At 44.1% G+C, this 23,964-nt stretch overlaps 1 protein-coding gene across 3 annotated transcripts in view; it reads left to right on the top strand.

Annotated features, from left to right (window-relative positions):
- The window catches only part of NPHP1 (nephrocystin 1), a 67,191-nt gene that overhangs the window by 28,382 nt on the left and 14,845 nt on the right, over positions 1–23,964 (top strand). For all 3 annotated transcript variants that reach the window (XM_061156039.1, XM_061156038.1, XM_061156040.1), the window contains exons 12-16: positions 14,589–14,663; positions 17,420–17,530; positions 18,865–18,947; positions 21,426–21,502; positions 22,707–22,806. In XM_061156039.1, coding sequence (XP_061012022.1) covers positions 14,589–14,663; positions 17,420–17,530; positions 18,865–18,947; positions 21,426–21,502; positions 22,707–22,806 — 446 coding nt within the window. The remainder of the gene's footprint in view (positions 1–14,588; positions 14,664–17,419; positions 17,531–18,864; positions 18,948–21,425; positions 21,503–22,706; positions 22,807–23,964) is intronic.

The raw sequence follows: 23,964 nt of genomic DNA, 5'->3' as shown, positions 1-23,964 counted from the left end.
CCATAATTTAATGAAACTGACCTGAGAGGAACTAGAACAATTTGAATAACCCCTGTTAAAGATATTGAAACTGAAATTAAAACTCTTCCAGTTGAGAAAACTCCAGACCCCAGGTGGTTTCACTGGTGGTTTCAGCTAAACATTTAAGGAAGAAGTAATACCACTGGAACACAAACCCTTCCAGAGAATAGATGAAGAGGGAATGCTTCCCATCTTGTTTCATGAGGCCAGGAAAAACATGCTACCAAAATAAGACAAGATATTACAAAAAAGAAAAATTACAAGATCAGTACGCCTCATGAATATAATGAACTCAAATCCTAAACAAAATATGAGTGAGCTGAACCTGATTGATGATTATCCAGCTCAAATCTATACCACTCTTAACTTATCTGCTTCTCTGTTGACATTAGTTAGCATTTTAGCATGCAGCTCTCCCTTGAAGTACAGGCACACGTGCGTGCTGAGTCATGTGAGACTCTTGGCAACCCCAAGGACTGCACCCTGCCAGGCTTTTCTGTCCATGGGATTTTCCAGGCAAGAATACTAGAATGGGTTGCCATATCCTACTCCGGGGATCTTCCCAGCCCAGGGATCGAACGTGCGTTTCTTGCACTTCCTGCCTTGGCAGGAAGATTCTTAACCACTGCGCCACCTGGGAAGATAAAAAAGGACAATATATCATGATTAATTGGGATTATTCCAGGAATTCAAAGGTACCCTCCTGTGTAGCCAGTATTTAACATTTGAGAATAGATCATTATAATTTGCCATATTAACATAACTAAAGAAGAAAAAAGCCATGTGATCATACAATAGACGCAGAAAAAGCATTTGACAAATATTAACACCCATTTATGATTCTTTAAAAAGTTCTCGTCAAATTAAGAACAGAAGGGAACTTCAGGTTGGTAAAGGGCAACAGTTCAGTTCAGTTGCTCAGTTGTGTCCGACTCTTTGTGACCCCAAGGACTGCAGCATGCCAGGCCTCCCTGTCCATCACCAGCTCCCAGAGCTTCCTCAAACTCATGTCCATCAAGTCGGTGACACCATCCAACCATCTCATCCTCTGTCGTTACCTTATCCTCCCGCCTTCAATCTTTCCCAGCATCAGGGTCTTTTGAAATGAGTCAGTTCTTCGCATGAGGTGGCCAAAGTATTGGAGTTTCAGCTTCAACATCAGTCCTTCCAATGAATACCCAGGATTGATCTCCTTTAGGATGGACTGGTTGGATCTCCTTGCAGTCCAAGGGACTTTCAAGAGTCTTTTCCAACACCACAGTTCAAAAGCATCAATTCTATGGCGCTCAGCTTTCTTCACAGTCCAACTCTCACATCCATACATGACCACTGGAAAAACCATAGCTTTGACGAGATGGACTTCGTTGGCAAAGTAATGTCTCTGCTTTTTAATATGCTGTCTAGGTTGGTCATAGCTTTTCTTCCAAGGAGTAAGTGTCTTTTAATTTCATGGTTGCAGTCACCATCTGCTGTGATTTTGGAGCCTAAGAAAATAAAGTCTGTCACTGTTTCCCCATCTATCTGCCATGAAGTGATGGGAGCGGATGCCATGATCTTAGTTTTCTGAATGCTGAGTTTTAAGCCAACATTTTCACTCTCCTTTTTAACTTTCATCAAGAGGCTTTTTAGTTCTTCTTCACTTTCTGCCATAAGAGTTGTGTCATCTGCGTATCTGAGGTTATTGATATTTCTCCTGGCAGTCTTGATTCCAGCTTGTGCTTCATCAGGCCAGCATTTCTCATGATGTACTCTGCATATAAGTTAAATAAGCAGGGTGACAATATACAGCCTTTCCAAATACAGATTTGGAACCAGTCTGTTGTTCCATGTCCAGTTCTAACTGTTGCTTCTTGACCTGCATACAGATTTTTCAGGAGGCAGGTAAAGTAGTCTGGTATTCCCATCTCTTTCAGAATTTTCCACAGTTTGTTGTGACCCACCCAGTCAAAGGCTTTGGCATAGTCAATAAAGCAGAAGTAGATGTTTTTCTGGAACTCTCTTGCTTTTTCGATGATCCAGCAGATGTTGACAATTTGATCTCTGGTTCCTCTTCCTTTTCTAAATCAAGCATGAACACCTGGAAGTTCACCATTCATGTTCTGTGGGAACCTGGCTTGGAGAATTTTGAGCATTACTTTACTAGCGTGTGAAATGAGTGCAATTGGCGATAGTTTGAACATTCTTTGGCATTGCCTTTCTTTGGGATTGGAATGAAAACTGACCTTTTCCAGTCCTGTGGCCACTGCTGAGTTTTCCAAATGTGCTGGCATATTGAGTGCAGCACTTTCACAGCATCATCTTTTAGGATTTGAAATAACTCAACTGGAATTCCGTCACCTGCACTAGCTTTGTTTGTAGTGATGCTTCCTAAGGCCCACTTGACTTCACTTTCCAGGATGTATGGTTCTAGTTGAGTGATCACACCATCATGGTTATCTGGGTCATGAAGATTTTTTTTGTGTGTAGTTCTTCTATGTATTCTTGCCACCTGTTCTTAATATCTTCTGCTTCTGTTAGGTCCCTACCATTTCTGTCGTTTATTGTGCTCATCTTTGCATGAAATGTTCTCTTGGTATCTCTACTTTTCTTAAAGAGATCTCTAGTCTTTCCCATTCTATTGTTTTCCTCTATTTCTTTGCATTGATTACTGAGGAAGGCTTTCTTATCTCTCTTTGCTATTCTTTGGAACTCTGCATTCAGATGGGTATATCTTTCCTTTTCTCCTTTGCATTTCACTTCTTTTCTTTTCTCAGCTATTTGTAAGGCCTCCTCAGACAACCATTTTGCCTTTTGCATTTCTTTTTCTTGGGGATGGTCTTGATCCCTGTCTCCTGTACAGTGTCATGAACCTCCGTCCATAGTTCATCAGGCACTCTGTCTGTCAGATCTAATCCCTTGAATATATTTCTCACTTCTACTGTATAGTCATAAGGAATTTGACTTAGGTCATACCTGAATGGTCTAGTGGTTTTCCCTACTTTCTTCAAGTTAAGTCTGAATTTGGCAATAAGGAGTTCATGATCTAAGCCACAGTCAGCTCCTGGTCTTGTTTTTGCTGAGTGTATAGAGCTGCTCCATCTTCGGCTGCAAAGAATTTAATCAGTCTGATTTTGATATTGACCATCTGGTGATGTCCACGTGTAAAGTATTCTCTTGTGTTATTGGAAGAGGGTGTTTACTATGACCAGTGCGTTCTCTTGGCAGAACTCTATTAGTCTTTGCCCTGCTTCATTCTGTACTCCAAGGCCAAATTTGCCTGTTACTCCAGGTATCTCTTGACTTCCTGCTTTTGCATTCCAGTCCCCTATAATGAAAAGGACATCTTTTTTGGGTGTTAGTTCTGGAAGGTCTTGTAGGTCTTCGTAGAATCGTTCAACTTCAGCTTCTTTGGCATTAGTGGTTGGGGCATAGACTTGGATTACTCTGATATTGAATGATTTGCCTTGGAAACGAACACAGATCTTCTGTCATTTTTGAGATTGCATCCAAGTACTGCATTTTGGACTCTTTTCTTGACTATGATGGCTACTCCATTTCTTCTAAGGGATTCTTGCCCACAGTAATAGATATAATGGTCATCTGAGTTGAACGGCAACAAGAGAAAACTAAAGCAAAGCTAGTATCACTGTACGTAATGTAAGATACTGAACACTATCCACTACGGTCAGTAATGATTCAAAGTTACCCAAGAAGTAAGAAGATAACTTAGGGTTTTTTTAAATTGACAAAGACTTGAGCAGGCACTTAAAAAAAGAAAATATGACAGACCAACAGGCATATAAAAAGATCCTGAGCACATAATATGTCATCTGTGAAATGCAAATGAAAACCAGAGTGAAAGAGATCCAACTATAGACTAAGAGACCACCTTAAACATAATCATACAGGCAGGTTAAAAGTTGAAGAGTGGAGAAAGATACACCATTCAAAAGATTTTAATATCAGACAAAGTATACTTCAGGACAAGGAACATTATTGGGAATAAAGTGGTGCATTACATGATAGTATGGACCATTCAGCAAGAAGATGTAACAGTCCTCAATGTGTATACACCCAACATCAGAGCTTCAAAATACATGCAGTAGAAATGGATAGAACTGAAGGGAGAAATGGGTAAAGCCACACTTATAATTACAGTCTTTAATACTCCTCTCTGCAATACTGTAGAACAAGCAGACAGAAGATTAGTAATATTATAAAACAACAGAATAGCACCATGAACAAACTGGATCTAATTAACGTTTGTGAAACACTTCACCCCCCAGTTGCATTCTTTTTAGTGAATATGGAACATTCACCGAAACAGATGGTCCTGAACAGATTTTGAAATCATGCAGTATAGGGTTTTGATCACAAGGAGTTGAATTAGAAACCAAAACCAGAAAGAGAACAGGAAGAAGTCCTTGGAAATTATGCAACAGATTTCTAAATAATCAATGAGTTAAGAAAAGCATTGCTTAGAGGGAAGTTTGTCACACTAGAAAAGGAGTCTCACTTCCATAATCTGAACTCTTGAGGGGGTGATGCTTGCTGTGAGATCTGAGGGGTGAATAGGCCGTAAGGAGATGGGGAGTGTGTACCTGAGTGAACAAGGAGTGCAGGCAAGGCCTTGAGAGGAAAGGATGTGGGAAGGGGCGCTGGCGTGGCTGAGCAGAGGGAGCAAGGAAGTGCAGGGTGGGACAAGGTGGGGGTGCTGTGTGAGACCGTGTAAGCCGCGAGCTTTCGTCTTTGTCCTAAGAACAGGAAAGCCATTGGAAGAGAGTGACATGACTTAGATGTACCTCTGAGGGTGATTTCTGCCTCCTCCCTGGAGGTGAATTAGAGGGGTGGCCAGAGGCACCCGAGTAGACCATTTGGAAGCTGCGTCACAATGTGGTGGTCAAAGGGCAGCAAGTGTCCACGCCTCCAAGAAAATGAAATCTGAAATCTGGAGCCGTTTTGCCTGGAATTAAACCCAGGCTCCACCGGCTTAATGTGGGATGCGAACCAAATGACTCTGCCTTGCTCTCTGTGGTGTACCTTCCTTAGGGTCAGTGTGGAGATGAGACAAGTTAATGGGAGTAAAGCACTTAAAGCTAGACATCCTGGAGTGTGAAGGTAAGTGCTCAGCTAGTGGAGGTGATGAAATTCCAGCTGAGCTATTTCAAATCCTAAAAGATGATGCTGTTAAAGTGTTGCATTCAATATGTCAGCATATTTGGAAAACTCAGCAGTGTCCACAGGGCTGGAAAAGGTCAGTTTTCATTCCATTCCCAAAGAAGGGCAATGCTGAAGAATGTTCAGACTACCACAGATTTGTGCTTATTTCACATGCTAGCAAGGTTATGCTCAAAGTCCTTCAAGGTAGGCTTCAGCAGTACATGAATCAAGAACTTCCAGATGTACAAACTGGATTTAGAAAAGGCAGAGGAACCACAGATCAAATTGCCAACATTCATTGGATCATAGAGAAAGCAAGGGGATTCCAGAAAAACATCTGCTTCATTGACTATGCTAAAGCCTTTGACTATGTGGATCACAACAAACTGTGGAAAATTCTTAAAGAGATGGGAGTACAAGACCATCTTGCCTCTCCTGAGAAACCTGTGTGCAGGTCAACAAGCATCAGTTAGAACTGGACATGGAACAGCAGAGGGGTTCCAAGTCGGGAAAGGAGTGTGTCAGGGCTGTATACTGTCACCCTGCTTATTTAACTTGTATGCAGAGCACATCATGAGAAACACTGGGCTGGAAGAAGCACAAGCTGGAATCAAGATTGCCGGGAGAAATATCAATAACCTCAGATATACATATGATATCACTGTAAAGGCAGAAAGTGAAGAGGAACTAAAGAGCTCTTGATGGAGGTGAAAGAGGAGGGTGAAAAAGCTGGCTTAAAGCTCAACATTTAAAAAGCTAAGATCATGGCATCTGGTCCCATCACTTCACGGCAAATAGAAGGGGGGAAAGTGGAAGCAGTGGCAGATCTCATTTTCTTGGGCTCCAGAATCACGGCAGACAGTGACTGCAGTCATGAAATTAAGACGCTTGCTCCTTGGAAGGAAACCTATGACAAACCTAGGCAGCATATCGAAAAACAGAGGCATCACTTTGCTGACAAAGGTCTGTTTAGTCAAAGCTGTGGTTTTTCCAGTAGTCATGTATGGGTGTGAGAGTTGGACTATAAAGAAAGCTGAGCACCAAAGAACTGATGCTTTTGAACTGTGGTGTTGGAGAAGACTCTTGAGAGTCCCTTGGACTGCAAGGAGATCCAACCAGTCCATCCTAAAGGAAACCAACCATGAATATTCATTGGAAGGACTGATGCTGAAGCTCCAATACTTTGGCCACCTGATGCGAAGACCCAACTCATTGGAAAAGACCCCAATGCTGGGAAGGATTGAAGGCAAAAGGAGGGGGCGGCAGAGGGTGAGATGGTTAGATAGCATCACCGACTCAAAGGACATGAATCTGAGCAAAATCTGGGAGCTAGTGATGGACAGGGAAGCCTGGCGTGCTGCAGTTCACGGGGTCGAAAAGAGTCAGACATGACTTAGCAGCTGAATCGCACAAGAACAAAGCACTTACACCAATGCATGGAACTCCATAAGATCACCAGATGAGAGTGATGGTGGTAACTTGGTGAGAGAAGTGGAGGTGAGAGCTGGGGCTGGAGGGATATTGAGGAGGCTTGGTTGGTAACGGGTGGAATGTGGGGAGTGCGGGAGAGCGGGGCGTCAGACGTGAAGCCAGGTCTCTGACTTCCACGTCTGGGTGGATGGCGGTGACATGCTCTGAGATAGAGAGCACTGATAGCAGGTCAGGTGTGGAGTTCTTGGGTTTATCTTTGTCCCTGCTGAGTATAAATACTTATTTAAAAAAAAAAAACGCACTTTTATTTTTTACTGGGGCATAGCCGATTAACACACAGTGTGTGATAGTTTTAGGTGGCCAGCGGGAGGACTCAGCCACACACAGACGTGTGCCCACTCTCCCGCAGGCCGCCTCCCGTCCAGGCTGCCGCCTGACACTGGGCAGAGCCCCCGGGGCTAGGGCAGGTCCTTGCCGGCCATCCGCTCCAAGTGCAGCGGTGTGCGCGTGCCCACCCCACTCTCCCGCACGGTCCCCTCCCCCGTCCTGCCCCCAGCAGCCGTACCCCGTCCTCAGTCTGCGAGTCTGTTCCTGTTTTGTCAGTTTGTTGCAGGAAAGGGGACCCCCTTCCAGGGTCTGAAACTGGGCTCTTGTCTAACACTCGGAAAAGAATTGTCCGAGGAGACACGTGCTGACAAAGCAAGAGATTTTATTGGGAAAGGGCACCCGGGTGGAGAGCAGTAGGTAAGGGAACCCAGGAGAACTGCTCTGCCGCGTGGCTCGCAGTCTTGGGTTTTATGGTGATGGGATTAGTTTCCGGGTGGTCTTTGGCCAATCATTCTAATTCAGAGTCTTTCCTGGTGGCGCACGCATCGCTCAGCCAAGATGGATGCTAGCAAGGGGGATTCTGGGAAGTGGATAGACACGCGGTGTTTCCTTTTGACCTTTCCCGAACTCTTCCGGTTGGTGGTGGCCTATTAGTTCCGTATTCCTTATCAGGATCTCCTGCCATAAAACAACTCATGCAAATGGTTACTATGGTGCCTGGCCAGGGTGGGCGGTTTCAATCAGTGTGCTTCCCCTAACAAGTTCACTTGTGTGATTTCTTTTCAGAGTCTACCCAGGATGGATGTCATAGGACATTTCCCCTCTCTGCTGACTGACCTCACTCAGTGTGACCCTCTCTAGGTCTGTCCATGTTGCTGCAGATGGCCTCATTTCGTTCTTTTTGATGGTTGAGAAGTACTCCGTACTGTACATGTATCACATCTCCTTCATCCAGTCCAGTCTCGGTGGGGCTTTCCCTGTGGCTCACCAGTAAATCATAGCCTACAAGACAGGAAGTGCAGGAGGACTGGGTCAATCCCTCGTTGTGAAGATCCCCTGGAGGAAGGCATGCCCACGCTCTCTAGTGTTCTTGCCAGGAAAATCCCGTGGACAGAGGAGCCTGGTGGGCTGCGGTCCATGGGGTTAGGAACAGTAGGACGTGACTGCGAGACTGAGCGGTGTCATGGACAAGGTTACTTCCGTGTCCTGGCTATTGTGAGCAGTGGTGCAGTGAACATTGGGGTGCACGTGTGTTTTCAGACCGTGTTTTTCTCTGGATATGTCCCAGGGGTGGGATTGCAGGGTCATATGGTAGCTCTGTTTTTAGTTTTTTTTTTTTTAAGGTGTGTACATTTTTAAATTTTTTTTAATTTATTTTTATTAGTTGGAGGCTAAGTACTTTACAATATTGTAGTGGGTTTTGTCATACATTGACATGAATCAGCCATGGATTTACATGTATTCCCCATCCCGATCCCCGCCCCCCGCCGCCTCCCTCTCCACCTGCTCCCTCTGGGTCTTCCCAGTGCACCAGGCCCGAGCACTTGTCTCATGCATCCAACCTGGGCTGGTGATCTGTTTCACCATAGATAATATACATGTTTCGATGCTGTTCTCTAGAAACATCCCACCCTCGCCTTCTCCCACAGAGTCTAAAAGTCTGTTCTGTACATCTGTGTCTCTTTTTCTGTTTTGCATATAGGGTTGTCGTTACCATCTTTCTAAATTCCATATATACATGTTAGTATGCTGTAATATTCTTTATCTTTCTGGCTTACTTCACTCTGTATAATGGGCTCCAGTTTCATCCATCTCATTAGAACTGATTCAAATGAATTATTTTTAACGGCTGAGTAATATTCCATGGTGTATATGTACCACAGCTTCCTTATCCATTCATCTGCTGATGGGCATCTGGGTTGCTTCCATGTCCTGGCTGTTATAAACAGTGCTGCGATGAACATTGGGGTGCACGTGTCTCTTTCAGATCTGGTTTCCTCGGTGTGTATGCCCAGCAGTGGGATTGCTTGTTTTTAGTTTTAAGGAACCTTTATACTGTTCTCCATAGTGGCTGCACCAGTGTACATTCCCACCAACTGTGTAGGAGGGTTCCCTTCTCTCCACACCTTCTCCAGCATTTATTGGGCTTCCTAGGCAACACAGGGGTAAAAAAATCCACCTGTCAACGCAGGAGACTCAAGAGACTTGGGTTGGACCCCTGGGTGTGGAAAATCCCCTAGAGTAGGGCATGGCAGTACACTCCAGTATTCTTACCTGGGAAACCCCATGGACAGAGGAGCCTGGTGGGCCCCAGTCCAAGGGGCTGCAAAGAATCAGACATAGTTGACCACACACACCTAAGCTAAGCCTCACAGCAAGAGGAAAGTGCCTTTGTTTCATCTGAACCGCACAAAACCACTGCCATGAATGAACACTAGGTGTCATCAGCATTCAAGAAGAGATGAACTGCCTTCTTCCTAAGAGCTGGTTCCGTACTTTTTAATCTATCTCTCACTATTCTTGACAACATAAAATAAAGATTGGAATTTTATTTTGAATAATATATCAGAATCATAGAAGTTATTTTATATAAAAATAATAGAGATTAGTTTATGAAGCAAATTTATGTCATGTTTTCCAAATCATGGAGTTATAGAACATATTTAATAGTTACATGCTCATTCTATTTATTTGGGCTTCCCTGGTGGCTCAGATGGTAAAGAATTTGCCTCCAATGTGGGAGACCCAAGTTTGATCCCTGGGTTGGGAAGATCCCCTGGGGAAGGGAATGGCTACCCACTTCAGTATTCTTGCCTGGAGAAATCTATTTACTTAAGAATACTTCTTCAGTAAATTTAAGCCAAGTCACAAATAGAAAGCATTATTACTAAAACTAATTAATAAGACACTGCTTCCAATAATGACCGAATAAGCTCCTCTCTAGACAACTAACCCAGTAATGTTAACTGTGAATTTTGGGTAATATACAAAAAGCCACTCCCTCAAGTCTCTGACAAGCATCCCAAATCATGTGGATCCTGGAGGGGAATCTTAACTCTTGAATCTGCTATTTTATTTTTTCCCTTCCTTCCCTCTCTTTCATTCCTCTATTTTCTTTTTTCCGTCTTCCTGTGTGTTACTTAAACATTTTTTAGAACTCCATTCTGAAGTGCCTGCCGTGTTATTGAGTGGCTCTCTTTGTACATTTTTTTAGTAGTTGAACTAAAATAAGTAGGTACTATTTTATACCTGCATAACTTCCCCCAGTCTGCTTGTCAACATCCCAGGTCAAGTTATCAGTAGAAACTCTAATCTTCTCACTGCTTTATGATTATCTTAAGAATCTCCTCTACACACATTGAGCACGACATCACACAGTATTATAATTCCGCTTCAACCGTTCAGCTTTTCTCCAGCTGCAGAGAGCAGGGCCTCCTCTAGCTGCAGTGTGCGGGCTTCCCATCGCGTGGGCTTCTCTTGTTGCAGAGCAGACTCGAGGCTGCAGGGGCTTCAGCAGTTCCAGCACATGGGCTCAGGAGTCTCGGCTCCTGGCCTCTAAAGCTCAGGCTTAGTAGTCGTGGCATGCGCCAGGGCATGTGGGATCTTCTGGGATCAGGGATTGAACCCATGTCTCCTGCATTGGCAGGCGGATTCTTTACTACTGAGCCACTAGGGAAGCCCTACCCTTGTTTTTACTCTTTCCATTGTTCTTCCTTCCTTCCTTCCTGATATTCAGAGATTTCTTCTTTTATCGTGTTCTTTTCTATTTAGAGAACTTCCTTTAACCATTCTTTCAGGGTAGGTCTGCTGGCTATAGATTCTCTTAGTTTTTCTTTATCTGAGAATGCCTGCTTTCCCTTTATTCATGGTGGATATTTTCACTAGATATAGAACTCTAGGTTGGCAGTTCTTTTCTTTAAGCACTCAAAAAATATTGTTCCGCTTCATTGGAATTGGTTTTACCCTATGGGTGAATCTAGGTGGTGTTTTTCTCTCATTGCTTTCAGGATATTGTGTTTAGGTTTTAGAAGTTTATATACTTTGTCATGGATTTCTTGGATTTATGCTGTTTAGGGTTTTCTCAACTTCTTAAACTGTAGGCTTATGTCTTTTGCCAGATTTGGGGATTTTTCAGCCATTATTTTCTCGAATACTTTTCCAACTCTAAACTCCCTTCCCTTCTGGGACTCAGATAGCATGAACATTAGATCTTTTTGTTATGATCTCATAGGTTCCTGAGGCTGTGACCATTTTCTTTCCATCTGTTCTATTCAGTTGTTCAGACTGTAATTTCTGTTTGCCTGTCCTCAAGCTCACTGATTCTTTTCTCTCTTTTCTGTTCTGTGATTGAGTCTATTCAGTGATGTGTGTGGGTGTCTGTATGTGTCTGTTTTCAAGCTTGGGGTTCTCTGGTGGTTCAGATGGTTAAGAACCTACCTGCAATGCAGGAGACCCAGGTTCAGTCCCTGGGTCAGGAAGGTCCCCTGGAGAAGGAAATGGCAACCCACTCCAGCATTCTTGTCTGGGAAATCCCATGGACAGAGGAGCCTGGCTGGCTGAGTGACTAACACTTTCACTTTCACTGTATTTTTCAGTTCTAGAATTTCCATTAGGGTCCTCTTTCTTTTTCTTTCTTTTGTTAAAATTTCCTTATTTCTTTCTTGAGACTCCATGTTTCTTTCTATATTTTAAATTTATTTTAAGCATCTCCATAGATGTTTATTGAAGCAGTTTTAGATGACTGCTTTAAAATGCTTTTCAAATAATTCCAACGTCAGTCATCTTAGTGTTGGTATCTTTTTTTTTTAACTTTTAACTTTATATTGGAATATAGCTGATTAATAATGTTGTGATGGTTTCAGATGCACAGCAAAGGGGCTCAGCCACACATATACACGTATCCATTCCCCCCAAACTCCCCTCCCATGCAGGCTGACGCATAATATTGAGCAGAGTTAGTGTTGTTATCTTTTGATTGTCTTTTCTCACTTAAGTTGAGATTTTCCTGGTATTTGGTGTAATGAATGATTTTTTTTTTTTTAAATTGTATCCTAGACATTTTGAGAGCTGGGAGTCTGGATCTTAATAAGTTTTGCTTCTATTGTAGCGCACACATTAACGCCGTTACTGCCAGGTGAGAACGAGGTCCTGCTTCCCCTCCTGGCCTCTGCACGCACCTCTGGGGAAAGGCGTGTCTCCTTACTTTGGGACCCTGATGAGATTCAGGCTCCTCTCTAGGCCTCCGGTGGCAGCACTTGCCATGTCGTTGCTTAGGACCATGATCCCTAGCCATCCCACTTTCCTTTCCCCACTCTGGACATTACAAGAGGATAAAAATAAGGTTTCTGAATTTCATTGTATTAAATTTTCCATCAAAAAAAGAACTGTGAACAAATAATGAACTCTATGCTATGCATGTTAGCATATTTAGAGAAAAGTTTACTTATGTCTGCAAGTTTGTAGTGTATCAAAAAGTAAGATGAACTGATGGATGGCTAGATGGTATATGTGATAAAGCAAGTATAGTAAAATGTTGATGGCAGAATCTAGGTGATAAGCTTAGGGTGTACTGTGAGTTTCTTTTAACTTGTCTGGTATATTTGATGACACATTTTATAATCAACCATCATTGTATGTTTCATCCTTAAACAGTGATTGAAAAGCCTTAAGAACTCAGTAAGAAATAATACATCAACAAACTATATACCTATTTTGCCAATAATAAGAGAAACAGAAAACAAATCTAAATCTCACATTTAGACTCTTATCTTTGAACATTATAATCTTCCAATTTGCTTATTCTTTTTCCTTTTACATGTATTTTACACCACAATCTGACTTTTATTGAAATTAGCAATATTTGTTAAATTAGGAACTGTTTCAAATACATAGAAACATGCAGAAAAAAAAAATAATAGCTATGCATGGCCTTGTCAGCCAACTCTTTTGAAGCCTCTCAGTTTGCAGTGTGTAAATTTCTAGGCTTCCTACTTAGCTGTAGATTATTCTCACAAACCTAAAATCACTCTGTATTTCTATCTTCCTCCTTAACACACAAAGATACTCACATGCTTTAATTCCCTGCTGTCCCCATCTTGTTATCATTGCACATAAAATGCTCCTGTGAGCCATATTTCTTAAAAGGTCAGTTATACCTAAAATTTCTCCTAATCTGGTTAATCTCTCTCAGCTGTTAAGTATTTCACTTAGTACAGTCTGTTATTAGTGCAGAGATCTGAGTCTGAATTCATTTTTCAGCTCTTTTGTTGTTTTATAAGTGCTGTGACACTGGGCTTTGTTAATCATTGCTCCCCTACCCCGAACACACTTCCCATCCTCCTCTTCAGCCTTTACTTTACGGTGCTCATCAGCGCCAGGCAGATTTGTCCACTGACTCATGAGTCTGTTTGGTTTTTTCTCGTTGCCAGTTCCATGAACAGGGGATGCTTGTCTGTTGTGTTCACTGCTGTATATTTCCAGTGCCTAGAACAGCACTGGTTTACAAAAACATCTCCGTTATATGTTACATGAACAAACAAATGGGTATTTCAAAGGGATAATGAAGTGCCCGAGGATTATAGTGAGGCTTGGAGCAGACAGGGGACCGCTCACGAGGCTGCTTATATGTGTTTATGTATAAGGATACGTTTGAAATAGCACTACTAACATAACGAGGTGTGCAGAGGATCAGTATGATTTACTGTTGGCTTAGTTCATTCAGCTGGTAAAGAATCTGCCTGCAATGCAGGAGACCCCAGTTCGATTCCTGGGTTGGGAGCATCCACTGGAGAAGGGGTAGGCTACCCACTCCAGTATTCTTGGGCCTTCCTGGTGGCTCAGATGGTAAAGAATCTGCCTGCAGGAGACCTGGGTTTGATCCCTGGGTTGGGAAGATCACCTGGAGAAGGGAACAGCTATCCTCCCCGGTATTCTGGCCTGGAGAATTCCATGGACTATATGGTCCATGGGGTCGCAAAGAGTCAGACATGACTGAGCGATTTTCACTTTCATTTTAGTTTGTTCCTCAAGGGCTTCCCTGGAGGCTTAGACTGTAAAGAATCCGCCTGCAATGCAGGAGACGTGGGTTCGATCCCTTGGTCAGAAAGATCCCCTGGAGAAGGAAATGGCAACCCACTCCAGTGTTCCTGCCTGGAGAATCCCATGGATAGAGGAGCCTCCTGGGCAACAGTCCATGGGGTTGCAAAGAGTCAGACCTGACTGAGTGACTAATAGTAGTTTGTTCCTCAAGGAAGCCCTGCCAGGCTCACCATCTCCCATCCTTCTCCCTTGCTTCCCTCCATTGGCCCCTGCCCCACCCAGTCATCCCGCTCTTCAGCCCAGCGTGTTCCTTCTCCTGAAGATGTGGGATGGTCTCAGCGATGGGACACTTAGGGCACAGACTGGGGACCACACTTCAGCTTGCCGGTTACCCAAGGCCCCGTGGACCACCCCCCACCCCATACCTTTCCATGAGCATTCACATGGTCCCTTCTGTTAATCATTTTAAAAGTTATGTATGTGGTTGATGTAAAAAGAAATACAGAATTGCCCAAAGAAGAAAGATACCCACCTCTCCCTCTTCTCTGCTGTTCACTGTTTGGAGCATGGAAGTGGTGATGTTCCAAAGAGCTTTCATCAGTATGATTCCAAATGGGAAAATCTCATTTCAGGTTCTGAGCAACATTCATACAGTCAGGGCCACGTGGCAACCTAAGAAGCCCAAAACATGGACCTTTTCTCCCCAGGTAAGGAATCTACTGAGTGAATTGAGTGAAACATGAGTTTCTTTTACCCATTAAGTATTATGCAATTAGTTTCTAAGGTAAGATTATCAAAGTGTATTTGGTAATACACTGGTGTATTTGGTGTTGCTGGAGAAGACTCTTGAGAGTCCCTTGGACTGCAAGGAGATCAAACCAGTCAATCCTAATGGAAATCAACCCTCAATATTCATTGGAAGGACTGATGCTGAAATTGAAGCTCTAGTACTTTGGCCACTTGATGCGAAGAGCTGACTCTTTGGAAAAGACCCTGATGCTGAGGGCAGAAGGAGAAGGAGGTGACCAAGGATAAGACGGTTGCATGGTATCATTGACTCAATGGACATGAGTTTGAGCAAACTCTGGGAGATAGTGAAGAACAGGGAAACCTGGCGTGCTGCCGTTCATGGGGTTGCAAAGAGTAGGACACAACTGAGTGACTGAACAAGAACAACAAATTCCTGAAGTACCGTATTTCTATCTAACAGAGTATATGGGGCCAGGTTTGAACCTTTAGATTATTTAATGTTCTCTGAGGACTTTGATAAAAATCACTCATGTTTCTGCCTCACCAAAGTTACCGTGCCTATGAATCATCTCATTCAATGAATCACAGGGTTCAATTTTAGAAAATTATGTCTGATGGAAAATGAAAACAAAAAGAGAAACCTTAAAAGAGAATCTTAACACTTCTTAAGAAGTGTTTTTTTTTAAAAATGCGGTCTCCAGCTGTGCTCAGGAGAGCTGTGCTTTCTTCAGATAAACTCATGGGTGACGCCTAGGGAGCCGATCATCCCTTGACATCCAGGGACTGTCAAGATTGAGACAAACAAAGACAGGAAGGAGGTTAAGTGGCTTCAAGCCACTGAGTCAGTGTCACATAGATGCCAGGGGAGATGACGATGTCTTTATGTTCTCTTAATAATATTAGTTGTCTATAGTCCTGTTTACTTTTTCCTACCTCCAGTTTCATTGCTTCCTTCCCACGGCTCACTCCCTTGTGTCACTGCCCCCAGGAGCCCTTCATTAAACTTCTCCTGTTGCATCAGGAGATCTCACAGCCGGGCAGAGCCTCACCACGTGGGCACAGCATGAGGAGGAGCCCGCCACCTCGCCTGTGGGCCGCACGTGTCCACACTTGTCCCCAGCACCCCCCCCTCCAAGTCCAGTGTGATCTTTTCTTTTAAGATTTTTTTTTTTTTTATGTGAACCATTTTTAAAGTCTTTATTGCATTTGTTACAACATTGCTTCTGTTTTTTGTTTTGGTTTCTCATTGAGAGGCATGTGGATCTGAGCTCCCCGACCAAGGATTAAACCCGTATCCCCTGCATTGGAAGGTGGTCTTAACCCTCTGGACCACCAGAGAAGTCCTCCAGTTTGGTCTTTTAAGCATCCTTCTGCTTTCATTCTGGCCCAACAGCTTTTCTAATGTTCTCCTGGATATAAAGATGAACTGATGGAAGGGATAACTAGTATGTATAGGTTCCTTTGTGAGTGAAATTAACCATCCATCCTTTAGGTGTGAGGCATGCTTCCTGGATACTGTGGAACTTGTGTGTTGGTAGAGAAGAAACAGAGACACATACAGCACCAGGATCCTCTGAATGGAGCTAGACTGCGTGCTGGGCACTGAGGCAGGCCGTTAGGTGCGTCTTCTCACTGAATCCTTAGAGCCTCTCTGTGGAGTGGGTGCTATTGGCAGCTGTGATGCAGGCAGAGTGTGACGGTTGTGGGGTTCCTGGTACCGTGGAACCAGAGAGAAGCAGGTTTTATGGAAGAGAAACTGATCTTGAAGGATGTGTGGGATTTTATAGGCATGGAAGAGGGATGTTGTGGTCCAGGGAGAGTGAAAGGAAAGGAAAATTTCCAAGGCCTGCCTTAGGGAAGATGGGCAAGTGTGTATGCAGATTATAATTTTAGTCCTGTCTGCAAAGGACAGTGGTTGATATAAATATCTCATCAGGGACTTGCCTGGTGGTCCAGTGGTTAGAACTCCAAGCTTCCACTGCAAGGGGGCACAGGTTTGACCCCTGGTCGGGGATCTAAGATCCCATGTGCCATGCAGCATGCCCCCTCCCCTCCAAAAATCTCATCCTATATCAAACTATGTAATACCTCCGAAGACCTTGGTGCAGTGCTTGTTTTACATTAGCTTCCTCTCTAAGCAGAGTAAGTGAGCGTAAAGGTAGCTTTCTTTAGCACAGAAATTACACTTTAGAATTTCAAACCGTTGGTATAGATGAGTCCAGTCCATTTGCTTTTTGTTTCCTTTAAAAGACCTTGAAGACTTCGCTGATAGTCCAGTGGTTGAGACTTGGCCTTGCAGTGCGGGGGCTGTGGGTTCAATCCCTGGTCGGGGAGCTAGGATCCTACAGGTCTGGCAAGGAGAAAACCAAAACATAAAGCAGAAGCTATGTTGTAACAAATTCAATAAAGACTTTAGAAGTGGTCTACATTTTTTTAAAAATCTTAAAAGAAAAAAGACCTTTATTATGATGCAGATGATAGAGCTGAACTGTCCTGCCATTTTTTAAAAGCTTATTTTATTGAAGTGTAGTTGATGCTGCACAACAAAGTGGGTAGGTTACACGTGTACATTCAGTCTTTCTCACATTCTTTCCCTTGATGGTTTATCACAGGCTAGTGACCCTGGCTCCCTGTCCGACAGTAGGACCTCGTTGTTTTTCCTCCCTCCGTTTCCCATGTTTCTTAGTAACTTCTGTTTTCTGCTTTGTTTCAGGTTACTGGCATCTTGCCCTGCTTGCTTGATGGCGACTGTTTCATCAGATCCAATTCTTCCTCTCCAGATCTTGGGATATTATTTGAACTTGGAATTTCTTATATTCGCAATGTATGTCAGTTGAAAGATAAAGCTTTCTGATTATCAGTTAAAAGGGAACTCTTTTTTCTAAATGTCTGTTCTTAGTAACAGTAATTGAGATTTTTCTGTGTAATAGAATATTAACCTCTTGAGGAATGGCAGTGATTCTAATTATTTTTTTTTTTATGATGCTGCTTTTTCAACAGTGTTTAAAGCAACTCTTTTTCTTTGTATTTATAGCTGGAGTGAACTCCAGTGCTCTATAAGAATGAAGATTTGAAAAAGATGGGACTTTACAGGAAGTGATAGAAGATGTTCAGTGGCTTTACAGCACAGAGCTGTACCTCTGTCCCTGAGGGTCAGAGTACCCTTAACCTTGTAAATGGGGGTTCTAATGAAGGGACCTGGCAGAGTGGTCATTTTTATTAAGGGAACATCAGAAACTTGGATTAACTTACATCATATAAACTCTTGTGAATCAGTGGGTGTGGGTCTGTGGTAATATATATTTCCATATTTTAGTAATAGCTTCACAGGTGTGGTGTGTGCGCTTGGCTTCGTGGTAACCCAGAGAGCTGGTTGTTAAATTCCGTTAATGGTGTTATGCTGTCCTTTCATTTGTTTTCTAGAAACTTACTCATTCACTGTTTATTTCTGGCTGCGCTGGGTCTCTGGTGCTGCGGGCGGGCCTGCTCCTCGTTTGGTGACCTCTTGTTGCGGAGCGGGCTCAGCGGTGGGGGCTCCCGGGCTCAGGTGCCCCATGGCATATGGAATCTTCCCCCGGACCAGGGATCAGACCCATGTGCCCCGTGTAGGCAGACAGGTTCTCACTCACTGCGCCACCAGAGAAGTCCTGCCCTTTCGTTTCAAGGCAGATTCATCCGTGTGCGTGGCTGTGTTGGACAGGATGGAGGAGCAGGACCCCCAGGGGGACACACTGGACTCTGACAGCTGACGGGGGCAGGGGGTGCCGTTCTGAGCAGGAAGCCCCTTGAGGGACGTAGTTGACTCATTCCATTTCTCACTGAGACCCAAAGCCTCCTGCTCGCACGTAGCGTTGATGTGATCTGGGATCATTTCCCAGCATATTTATATCACTCAGGAAACAACAGCAATAGTTGCCCTAGCATCAGGCTTAGGGTTTTTCAGGAGCGACTTAAGGTAAGATGTTCCCTTGACGCCCTGCCTGCACTGTCTGCCTGCGAGTCTGGTGAGCCTCCCCTGGCTTTCACTTTGTTTTCTTGCAAAGAACTTTTTAGTTCTAAAGGCAAATACTAGTTTTATTGCTTTCAGAAGAGCTCGGTATGTGCTTATACATTTGACTGATTCAGACGCGAAGGTTCACACCCAGTTTTATTTTCTAGTCCACTGGTGAGAGAGGAGAGTTGAGCTGTGGCTGGGTGTTTCTGAAACTTTTTGACGCCACTGGAATTCCTATTCCAGCAAAGTAAGTTGGGTTTATATATTCCCTCCAAGTGGGTAATTTTGTGGAAATTGGTTTTTTAGAATCTAGACACCTCAGGTTTCCAGAGGTTTCACATTTCAGTAACTTGAGGGGAGAGGGCTTTTTAATGTTGATTTTAATGTTCTTTGGCAGCTTCCCTGGTGGCTCAAATGGTAAAGAATCCTCCTGCAATGCAGGAGACCCAGATTCAGTCCCTGGGTCCGGAAGGTCCCCTGGAGGAGGGCAGGGCTACCCACTCCAGTGTTCTTGCCTGGGAAATCTCCTGGACAGAGGAGCCTGGCGGGCTGCAGTCCATGGTGTTGCCAAAGAGTCAGACAGGACTGAGCAACTAACACTTTGGACTTTCACGTTAATACTCCTTTAAGGTGGTATGTGAGAACAGCGCGCATAATCTCATCCTAGCCGGGGAGGGATGACACAGACAGCGAAGGCGTTTACTAGGTGTCTGCCCCAGCCGTGCGCTGAGTGTTCCTGCAGTGACTCCCTGAGGTGGTGGCGCCCTCCCAGGGCTGGGAGAGAGCCCGTGTGCAGGTGCTCAGCGCAGGCGTGTCCGCCTCTGCGCCCCCACGGACTGGCCCACCAGGCTCCTCTGTCCACGGGATTCTCCAGAGCCTCTTCCTGACTGAGGGCTTGAACCCAAGTTCCCTCATTGCAGGTGAATTCTTTACCGCTGAGCCACCAGGGAAGCCCAAAATAGAGCCTGCTGCTGCTAAGTCACTTCAGTCGTGTCTGACTCTGTGCGACCCCATAGACGGCAGCCCACCAGGCCCCCCCGTCCCTGGGATTCTCCAGGCAAGAACACTGGAGTGGGTTGCCATTTCCTTCTCCAATGCATGAAAGTGAAAAGTGAAAGTGAAGTCGCTCAATCGTGTCCGACTCTTAGCGACCCCATGGACCTCAGCCTACCAGGCTCCTCCGTCCATGGGTTTTTCCCGGCAAGAGTACTGGAGTGGGGTGCCATTGCCTTCTCCAAAAGAGAGCCTAATTCTCACCAAAGAGTGGGAAAGCTAGGTCAAGGTTCCCCAGGTCCTCCGTGACTCCACCTTTCTTCTGTAGGTGGTACGTGGAAATTGTAGCAGCAGCCACTGTAAACAAATTTAAAATTTAAGACCAAAAGCAAATGTGTGTAATGTATTTCCAATATGTACAGTATCTAACAGTCACAAGATTGTTATCTTTAATATAAAAAGAGCTCTCAAAGACTAAGAAGAAGACAATCCAAATTTGAAAATGGGTGCACACACACAAATCTGAGTCTAGAATATAAACAAGAAACTCACAGAAGGGATGCAGATGGGCAGTCAGTAGGATGATGATGGAGACCCTAGATTTGGAATGATAGACTTCAGGGCCATAGCCTGGACTCTGTGTAACTGTCAAGAGGTTCTTTAATGTCTCCAAGCCTCAATTTCCCCATCTTTAAAATGGGATTATAATAGTTCCTATCCCAAAGGTTTGATTCAGATAATGCTGCCTGCTTCGTCCTCTGCTGACACCACAGGGGTGGGTGTGACCTTGCCACAGACCGGCACTCTGGTGGGGGGCGGGGCACTTATCACCCCTAGCCCCTCATCCCAGTGCTGCCTGTAGATGTAGAAGCCAGACTTCTTGTGGCTTTTGTTTTTCTGTTTTTAATAATGTTCAGGGTTTTTAGTTGTGCTTACTGGGAGGGAAAAGTGTGTCTATCCAATCTCTTTTAAAGTCTTAAGCTATTTTTTAAAATGGGATGGAGGCCTGTGTATTGATACAGAAACATCTCCAATGTGTGTTATTAGATGAAACCAGCAAGTTGCAGAATCACGTGCGTGCTGACGCCCCTTCTTTTCACGGAGGACTGTGCTCATGTGCCTGTGTAAACTGTTCCTCGAGGTTGTCTCTGGGGAGCAGGATTGGGGCGGCAGCGCCACAGGGTTAAAGAGGCAACTTTAAAAGGAAATGTGTGTCAGTTTGAGATTTACTGTGTGTATGAATTTCTTTCAAAATAATTTCTACAGAAAAAGATAGGACACGGGGCTTACCGAACCAGGGGGGAAGGGGCAGGGAGGGAGTTTTCGGGTTTTTATTGATCATTTCTATGTCATTTGAAGTTTTTACAACAATCTACATGTTACTTTTTCATTTTAAAAGTAGTATAAATTCATAATAGCTTTATTTCCAATGATGATTCAAAACTTTTGAAAAAGACATTTAAATGGCACAAGTCATTAAAGTCTCAAGATGACATCAGTTAATCTTCTCACTTTAACGTGGAAAATGTATTTTCTATAGTTCATAGTTAAGAAGGAGACTCAGTTTACTGAGAGGGTAACCCTGGGGATGGATAACAACTTTCGTTCTCATTTACCAGTGAGTGAGACATAAATAAAATGCCTGTGAACGTGCTTGTGCTAAGACAGCGTTCCACTGCCGACCCCGCTATTGCACAGCGTCACACGTGCACTGTGTCCTTTTCTTTGGTAGGACTTACAAGCTCTTCTTGAATGGCGGCACCCCGTATGAAAAAGGTGTGGAAGTGGACCCTTCAGTATCCAGAAGAGGTACCACTTTCTTTCTGTTGCTTTCTTCCCTTTCCTTAAAGATTAAACAAGCAGAAGACGCATCAAAGAAGGCAGCTATAGTCTAAAAAGCCTAACACTTTTCACGTGAATTCACATTTTTAAAAGTATGTCATTTGATATTAAAATCTTAATCATTTTCATCTAAGTGAATATTTCCTTGGGGGCACATATGAGACTTTAACATAGGAAACTAGGAAGCGTAAGGACTCTGTATTGGCTCGTTTTCATTGAGCACAGGGCCTCAGAACTGACAGACAGGCCAATTCAGTGATTTCCTCCTGCTTGGTCACTGGGATACATGCCAGGCTGCCCTCTAGAAACACTGAGCATCTTTTGATGTGTCCACTGACCAGGCACTATGCTAGATACTGGGAACATGGAGAGTCAGGCAGATATTTATGATGCTTGCCTCTCGGACCTCGGAGCCTGACAGATCTGAAACTCCCCTCTGGCGCCTCAGACAGCCCTCTCCTTGATTCATGATTTAGGACACGCAGCAACGCCAGCCCCACCATGTTGGAACAGGAAGGTCCTGGGGTCTGAGATACAGTTGGTTCCACTTGAAGTCAGAGATGCTTTTTAAACTCCCCTTTCCTCTGTAATCCAGCAGCAGTGATGTTGTCTAAGAATCTGCTGTAGTGGCAGCTCCAGGGGTGGGCCAGTTGGGAACCTTCTGAGGGTCTTTGAGAATGAAAGTGAAAGTCACTCAGTCATTTCCCACTCTTTGCAACAGTCCATGGAATTCTCCAGGCCAGGATACTGGAGAGGGTAGCCGTTCCCTTCTCCAGGGGATCTTTCCAACCCAGGGATCAAACCCTGCATTGCAGGCAGATTCTTTACCAGCTGAGCCACAAGGGAAGCCCAAGAATACTGGAATGGGTAGCCTATCTCTTCTTCAGGGGATCTTCCTGACCCAGGAATTGAACTGGGGCTTCCTGCATTGCAGGCAGATTCTTTACCAGCTGAGCCGTCAGGTGAGACCTCTGAAGGTCTTTAGGGCATATCGTACTTCATCGGTTCATTTAGGGTGTACGGGCAGCTGCTGCCTTTCATTCAGTTCAGCACTCCTGGTGCTGAAAAGACTTTGTCTCATTTTTATTATAAAATTTTATGTAAAATACTGTTTTATCACATTCACTGCCTAAGCACTAAGTTTTGATACTTATTTTTTCTCTTTTAAAAGGACATGGTAGTGTTTTCCATCAGTTGATGACAATGAGGAGGCAGCCTCAACTTCTAGTGAAACTGAGATCTTTGAACAGAAGATCAAGGAGCACGCTGAGGTCAGTGCCCGCGGTTACCTGTCTGGTGAGCTTGGGCTCGTTCGGCGTTTATGGACCTTCTCTGCTTCCAGCTGCTCTTCCTGCTCACGCACCGTTGTTAGTGTTTTGATTTTTTCCTCACTGATTCTTCAGCCAGGGATCAGTAGGGAAATGGAATAATAACACATTTCAGATTAACTTACTCTTCAGTTTGCCAGTTAGTACAAATTATAGATGTGGTCAAAAGTAGTATAGAAGCTTTTGACTAAGCAGGGCTTATCATCCATGATCCTTCTCTTAGGGAGCTTTGGGGAACTTTTTAAAAAAAATCATCATGAATTTTTTTTTTTTGGCCACACCACATGGCTTGTGGGATCTTAGTTCCCAGACCAGGGATTGAACTCATGACCTCAGCAGTGAGAGCTCAGAGTCCTAACCACTGGATTGCCAGGAAATTCCCTGGAGAACTTTTTTAAATGTCAGGTTTATTGAGGTATAATTTACACGCAAGTAAAATTTACCCCTTTTACTTTAAGTTCTTTGAGTTTTGACAAGTGTATACAGTCATGTAGCCACCACACAGTCAAGATAAAGAATATTTCTGTCACTCTAAAGAGTGATCTCATGCCCCTTTGTAATCAAATCTCGGGCTGTGCTCTCAGGCAACAGTTGATCGGTTTTCTTTTCCCAGTTTTACCTTTTCCAGAATGGTCTACAAATGGAATCACACAATGCATAGCCTTTTGAGTCTGGCTTCCTTCATCTAGCGTAACACAACTGAGATGTGTCCACGCAGCTGCGTGTGTCAGGGTGTGCCTGCATGCGTGCTCAGTTGCCTAAGTCGTGTCCGGCTCTTTTTCGACCCCATGGACTGTAGCCCACCAGGCTCCGCTGTCCGTGGGATTTCCCAGGCAAGAATACTGGAGTGGGTGGCCATTGCCTTCTCCAGGGGATCTTCCCGACCTAGGGATCGAACCCGAGTCTCCTACGTCTCCTTCACTGACAGGAGGATTCTTTACCACGGAGCCACCTGGGAAGCCCCATGTGTTAGTGGTTTGCTCCTTTTTGTTCTAACTGGTATTCCATTTGGTGGATATACACAATGTGTTTGTTTATTCACCAGTTCAGAGACATTTGGGTTATTTCTAGGTTTGGGCAATCATGAATAAAGCTACTCTA

Source organism: Dama dama, chromosome 11, assembly GCF_033118175.1.
Source record: "Dama dama isolate Ldn47 chromosome 11, ASM3311817v1, whole genome shotgun sequence".
NCBI classification, from domain to species: Eukaryota; Metazoa; Chordata; class Mammalia; order Artiodactyla; family Cervidae; genus Dama; species Dama dama.
Note: the sequence above shows the minus strand (reverse complement) of the source record. Positions and strands in the feature narration are given on the sequence as shown.